General features: G+C 42.4%; 1 protein-coding gene across 1 annotated transcript; it reads right to left on the reverse strand.

Moving 5' to 3' along the window:
* Positions 1-2,345: 2,345 nt before the first annotated feature.
* Positions 2,346-6,234, reverse strand: LOC143934833 (uncharacterized). Its single transcript, XM_077458445.1, has 6 exons — positions 6,087-6,234; positions 4,577-4,716; positions 4,109-4,192; positions 2,927-3,076; positions 2,755-2,838; positions 2,346-2,486 (listed from the first exon to the last, which is right to left on the reverse strand). The coding sequence occupies exons 2-6, from the start codon at positions 4,709-4,711 to the stop codon at positions 2,370-2,372; spliced, it is 570 nt and encodes a 189-aa protein (XP_077314571.1). The 5' UTR covers positions 4,712-4,716; positions 6,087-6,234; the 3' UTR covers positions 2,346-2,369.
* Positions 6,235-6,971: the final 737 nt, after the last annotated feature.

Below are 6,971 nucleotides of genomic sequence, written 5' to 3' on the forward strand. Positions count from 1 at the left end.
TATTTATTAATTTTTTGATTCGCCTTGAAGGTAATAAGGTTGTGTGGCACACTAGGTCACTTAATAATTATTATTAAGAATATTTATTTATTTATTCACTTAGGGTTGTGTGTACCTTGATTGATAACTTAATTAATTAACACACTCAGGTTGCGCAATTGAAGTTTCTTTAAACTCATCTCCTCCCAAGCCATGGCCCTACAACACATTTCACTTGATCATGGGTTTAGTCATAGAGACCATGAAGGGGTAAAATGCATTAGCCCTTGTACACACGATTGGAGATTCCGACGGAATGTGTCCTATCGGACCGTTTTGTCAGATATTCCAACTGTCTGTGGTCTGCATCGGACTGTTTCCGTCTGAATATCTGACGGACCAAGTTTTCCAACTTGCCGGTAAAATTTTCTGACAAAATGCTCCTATCGGACATACTCCGATCATGTGTAGCCTACTCTGACGGACAAAGTGCCACGCATGCTCAGATCAAATTCCTAGACCAATGCTATTGGCTACTAGCCTGAACGTAGTCCCGTTGTAACGAAATAACGTCATCACGTTATGTACAATCGGATTTTCCGACAACTTAGTCCGACTGTGTGTATGCAACATCACTTCCGGACCTCTTCCGGAATTAATCCGTCGGAATTACTCAGACGGATTTGGTTGTCGGAATCTCCGACCGTGTGTACAAGGGCTTAGAGTACGTGGTTTGGGAGGAGACGAAGTTGAAGCCTACTTGGCACATATAGAAAAGGGCAGTCTCCCTTTGTGCCTTTCTACTTTCATTTAGGGATTGCCTATCGGGCAATACGAGTCTCTTTAACCACTTGAGACCCGCGCTATAGCCGAATGACGGCTACAGCACGGATCTCCTTTTCCGGGACTACGTCTATTGATGGCGCGCTCTGTGATCGGCGAGTCTACGAGACTCTCCTGATCACCGATCCGTGCAAGGGGTCGATCCCGACCCCTTATCACGTGATCAGCTGTCAGCCAATGACAGCTGATCATGTGATATAACGGAGCCGGTAATCGGCTATTATTCCTCCTCGCGCTGTCAGCGCGAGGAGAAAAAAAAAGCGGATCACCGGCGGCCGTGATCGGGACATAAGTCCCGATCACGGCCAGCCCTGCTAGTGCCCACCTGCCCCCTGCCAGTGCCCACCTGCCCCCTGCCAGTGCCACATTAATAAAAAGTAAGTGCCCCCGTCAGTGCCACCCAGCAGTGCCCAGTGCCATCCAGCAGTGCCCACAGTGCCACCCAGCAGTGCCCACAGTGCCACCCAGCAGTGCCCACAATCTGCCTTAACAAATGTGCTGCACCCCAGTGCCACATATCCGTGCCCATCAGTGTCATCTACCAGTGCCCAGCAGTGCCGCCCATCAGTGCCCAGCAGTGCCACCTATCAGAGCCACCTATCAGTACCACCTATCAGTGCCCATCAGTCCCATCTATCAGTGGTACCTATCAGTGCCCATCCGTGCCACCCATCTGTGCCACCCATCCGTGCCATCTTATTTGTGCCCATCTTTGCCCATCAGTGCCGCCTTATCTGTGCCCATCGGTGCCGCCTTATCTGTGCCTATTAGTGCCGCCTTAACTATGCCTATCGTGCCCACCAGTGCAGCCTATCAGTGCCCACCAATGCAGCCTATCAGTGCCCACCAATGCAGTCCATCAGTGCCCACCAGTGCAGCCTATCAGTGCCGCCTCATCAGCGCACTTCAATGAAGGAGAAAAATGACCTGTTTGCAAAATTTTATAACAAACTATTAAACATGGTTTTTTTGGATTTTTTTTTTTTGCATTTTTTTTGTTTGTTTAGCGAAAAATAAAACTCCGAGCTGTGATTAAATACCACCAAAAGAAAGCTCTATTTGTGGGAAAAAAATTATAAAAATTTCATTTGGGTACAGTGTTGTATGCCCGCGCAATTGTCATTCAAAGTGCATCAGCGCTGAAAGCTGAAAATTGGTCTGGGACTGAGGGGGGTTTAAGTGCCCAGTAAGCAAGTGGTTAAAGCCAGCACCCAGCAGTGTTTGTAATCACCGGGCTGAACACTGTGGGGCTTGGAGCGGCACTATTTGGTGTATTGGGTTACCATTTATTTCATATTCTAGTAAGTATAACTCACCCTGAAATAGATAAGTTACATTCTCCATTTCTCTTTCTCCATTTTCATTTACGTAATTACAGGACACAAGTCAGAATATATTTGAAATATTTTTTTAATTAATCCATTGTAAATATAAAACTAAATTTATAATATAAATAAATATATAAAAATACATTAATAAATACATAATACATAAATATATAAAAATAAATAAATAAATATTTCTATTCAGTGAACTTGGTCACATGGCTAGGAAAGACTTCTCAGTAGGTGTAATCTTCTCATGCGAGACGAGAGCTGACTGGACAGCAGGAGATTCCTCTGGATTTCAGCATTGACCGCTCTCCGGGCACACACCTTGTCATCCTGTGGAAAGGGGTAAATGTTAGTGTGTGTATGAGGAAGCCATAGAGCCTTAGACAGAAAGATAAGCCAATAGATAATCTGTTGTTAACACCTATTTACAAACAATCTGTGAACCACCAGCCATGTTCTCTTTTTAAAAATGAGGATTTAATTATCATATGCTGTTTTCACCCACCACCTAAAGTGTTGTTTTAACACCAGAGAACCTCCCCTGAGGATCTATGAACAATAGACCCTTTAATGGGTGAAAAGGAGAAGGGTGACTTACTTGCTCCTCTAGGATTCTCTGCAAGGTGAGGAATTGTTGGCTGATTCCTTGTATGAAGAGCTGGTTTTCTGCTTTCTCTGGGATCTGGAAGATAGAAAACATTTGTAAATAACTTCTCCTGACTTTAATGGCCTGGGGGAAAATGCAAGTTGGGGGTCACTTGGAAACTTACACAGTCAGACAGCTGCTGCTCCTGGTAATAGAGGAGCTCCTGAAGCCTCTCCCAGGCAGGCCAGTGGTAGTCCAACTTCTCCTCATATCTCCTATAGAACTGCATGGTTTGGTTGGCAACTTCACGCACAGCGATGGCCGCAGACTCAACCTGAAAAAAATCATACATCAATACCACTTCACAGCAGAGAGCGAGTATTATTACAATCTGATTAGCTTATTTCTCATCTAGGTGAACCATTGTTTTACTTTTGGATAGAGCTAGAAATTTTGTCAGGCTTTGTTGCTGAATGATAGAGTTTCTCAAGCAGGGTTCCATGGACCTCTATGGTTCCTCAAGAGGTTTCTAGGGTTTTCTTGAGCCATGAGAAATGTCTGCCTCTCAGAAAAGTTCCCACTGACAAATTGATCTTTTTAGCTATCTGTAAGAGGTAATTCCTCCCAATGACCACAAGTTTAAGGAGCATTCTTCCCACTGACCATCACAGAAATGCATGTAGTAATTTTTAGCAGGGTATCCTGAGCTTGGAAAGTTATTATAAAGGTTCCTCTGTGTTAAAAAGGTTCAGAAAGGCTACTGTATGTGATCACATAGGGATGTTCCCTCACTTTTTATCCTTGTTAAATGCGGTCCAGAAATTGGCAGAGCTAAATCAGTTTTGTTTTACTTCTTTCTGTATCCCCATTGTAGGGATATAGCATTAATTATTCTCCCTGTAGCACATGGTCACGTTTTTAAACTTGAGATGTCACCAGGACAGTCAGCGTGGGGAATCTCATCAATGGTGATCCAAACAATAATGAAAACATGAAAGAGTTTCTAACCTTTTATCCAGTCCAACTAAACTTAAAATACGTGCCTGGAGTTAGGCTAACACTTTACTGAACTTACTATAAAGCACATAGGATCCTCCCAAAAAAAACTGCATTCTGGGATAATTCATTTTTGAAATTGTGGGCCACTTAGTGCTTTATTCATTGTACACCTACAGTAAACTTCACAAAGCTTTTGGGCAGTATTGATAATACTGGTCTTCCCCATCCAGGTGGGTCTGATCAGCTTTGGAAAAGCATTTCTTTTATTCATAACCGGCCAGTCCCCGATTCTTATTATCGTCTTCATATGATGAGCTCAACTTTCTTGAGTTTGTGAAAGAGCTCTCAATAATGGAGTTTCACTTACCTTAGAGATGTTGTAGAGATGCTTGATATTGGGGACACTGAAGTTACTATTCAGACAAACTCCAGGAGAATCTTCAGCCGGAATCTGTAATGTGCAGTATGATAGATTTACCTTTTTGGTACATTTGATGTCCACAGTGGCATAAAAATACAAAATTATGAAGAAGAAGAAGTGAAGTTCATGATGAGCATGTAGAGAGGAGAGGAATGGCATGGTGGCATCCCACCTTCTGGTTGTACAGGAAGACAAATGGCCCCCATGATTAGGGTGGACAGACCAGAGGTGGCATGAACCTCCATTTATGGCTTTAAATAGCGGAGGAAAGGCAGGACCCGTATGGGACTGTTGAGAGCAGAAGTAGGGTTTGGGTGATTACAGCATTTGAATTTGTGAGCACACTAAAGATACATAGATGAGACCCCAAGTCATAAAGATGGACAGAGCAGAACAAAACTGACTGGGACTTACCATCTGCTTAAAGTTTTGCAGAATCTGTCTGTTCACCACTTCTTGGTTTCGATGGAGCCATTTGCAGCTTTGAGCAAAGACAATGGAGCTGAGGCTAAGGAAGATGAGAATTGTCCAGGAATATGTTGTGGTCATTGTGGCTGGGAAAGAAAACATAATACATAAATGTAAGAATATCATATTGATATATATAGTATTTACAGCCGTGGCCAAAAGTTTAGACCAAAAGTTTAGTTTTTAAATTTTAATTTTCACAAAGTCTGCTGTTTCAGTATTTATGATGGCAATTTGCATATACTCCAGAATGTTATGAAGCGTGATCAGATAAATTCCCTCTATGCCATAAAAATGAACTTAATTCCATAAAAAACATTTCCACTGCATTTGTGAAGAAGGCTTTAGGGCGCCCAAGAAAGTCCAGCAAGTGCCAGGACCGTCTCCTACAGTTGATTCAGCTGGGGGATCGGGGCACCACCAGTGCAGAGCTTGCCCAGGAATGGCTGCAGGCAGGTGTGAGTGCATCCGCATGCACAGTGAGGAGAAGACTTTTGGAGGATGGCAATGTGTCCAGAAGTGCAGCAAAGAAGACACTTTTCTTCAGGAAAAACATCAGAGACAGGCTGATTTTCTGTAAAGGTCCATGAATTATATGGCTGAGGACTGGGGTAAAGTCATTTTCTCTGATGAGTCCCCTTTCCGATTGTTTGGGACATCCGGAAAAAACCTTGTCTGGAGAAGAAAGGGTGAGCACTACCATCAGTCCTGTGTCATGCCAACAGTAAAGCATCATGAGACCATTCAGGTGGGGGTGTTACGTCTAAGCCAAGTGAGTGGTTTCACTCAAAATTTTGCCTTAGAACACAGCAAAGAATAAAGAATTGTACAAAAACATCCTCAGAAAGCAACTTCTCCCAACCATCCAAGAACAGTTTGAGGAACGATGCCTTTTCCAGAATGATGGAACACCTTGCTATAAGGCAAAAATAATAACTAAGTGGTTTGGGGAACAAATCATCAAAAATTTGGGTCCATAGCCAGGAAACTCCTCAGGCCTTAATCCCATTGAAAACTTGTGGTCAATCCTCGATGCGGATGAGCAAAAAAACCCATAAATTCTGACAAACTCCAAGCATTGATAATAATTGATAATAATTGATAATTGGATAGGCTGCCATCAGCCAGGATGTGGTCCAGAAGTTGATTGCTAGAACGCCAGGAAGAATTGCAGAGGTCTTCAAAAAGAAGGGTCAACACTGCAAATATTGACTCTTTGCATAAACTTCATATATATATATATATATATATATATATATTGTCAATAAAAGCCTTTGACACTTATGAAATGCTTGTAATTATACTTCAGTATATCATAGTAACATCTGACAAAAGGATCTAAAAACACTGAAGCAGCAGACTTTGTAAAAATTTATATTTGGGTCATTCTCAAAACTTTTGGCCGCTACTGTATATAAACAAGAAGATGTAGTGGAGTTTGGAGGACGGCTCTTACCTGTGTCTTTTGGATTGCTCTGTAGACTTTGTCCTTTTTCTCTTTGGTCTTTGCAGTGTCCTCAGGATTCTGGTCCTGTTTGGTCCTTGCAGTGTTCTGAGCTCCATCTTCCCAGCTCCGCTCTTATACACCCAGAGGGAACCCATTGCTAGATATCATAGAAGTGAATCTAGGATCTTCCTGAGCTGTTTTACTTTCCCTTCTCCAAATTTTCACGTCAAGATGTTTTCACATCTGCGGAGCCCTCTAGTGGTATTTTCATTTATTAATCTTTGTGTACCGAGACGTACTGTCGAGGAATTCCCACAAAGCCGTGACAACATGTCTGTATACTGAGTGCTATTCCTGATCTGCTGTATCTAAATAATCTGATATAAAAAAAATATTATATGTGTAGCGGGGCGACCCTTTACTACTGATGCTTAGATACAGGATCAGGCCCCTTTAAAGGAGAACTCCAAGGAAAGAAAGTTTATTTAAAATCACCTGGGTAACAAATAGTTAAATATAGTGCTGTGTGCTACCTGCTGGAGGACTGGCTATTCTTTACAATTTACACTTTTATTCTTGCACGTAAGTATGGAATCCATTCACAGACTACAAAGCTTTCTGATATGGAAGAAGGTGGCGGGGGGGGGGGGGGGTGCATTAAAAGATCCCAAAGCCTCTTGTTGGAAAGTGAAACAAAGTTATATTTCTCAAAACGAATAAAAGTTTAAATTGTAAAGAACAGTGTGTGGCCCAGGAGGTGGCATACCCACAACTTGTTCCCAAGAGAGATAAGGTTCCTTACTTCCTGCTCTATGCAGCTCAGAAAGGCCTTATCTGATGAGGTAGATGGCAACTGATTTGAAACCAGGTGAGAGGCTCTCCATTGTCAGAATC

This window comes from Lithobates pipiens, unplaced genomic scaffold (genome assembly GCF_037356315.1).
Source record: "Lithobates pipiens isolate NorthernLeopardFrog02 unplaced genomic scaffold, aLitPip1_a1.2 Scaffold_28, whole genome shotgun sequence".
Taxonomy (NCBI): domain Eukaryota; kingdom Metazoa; phylum Chordata; class Amphibia; order Anura; family Ranidae; genus Lithobates; species Lithobates pipiens.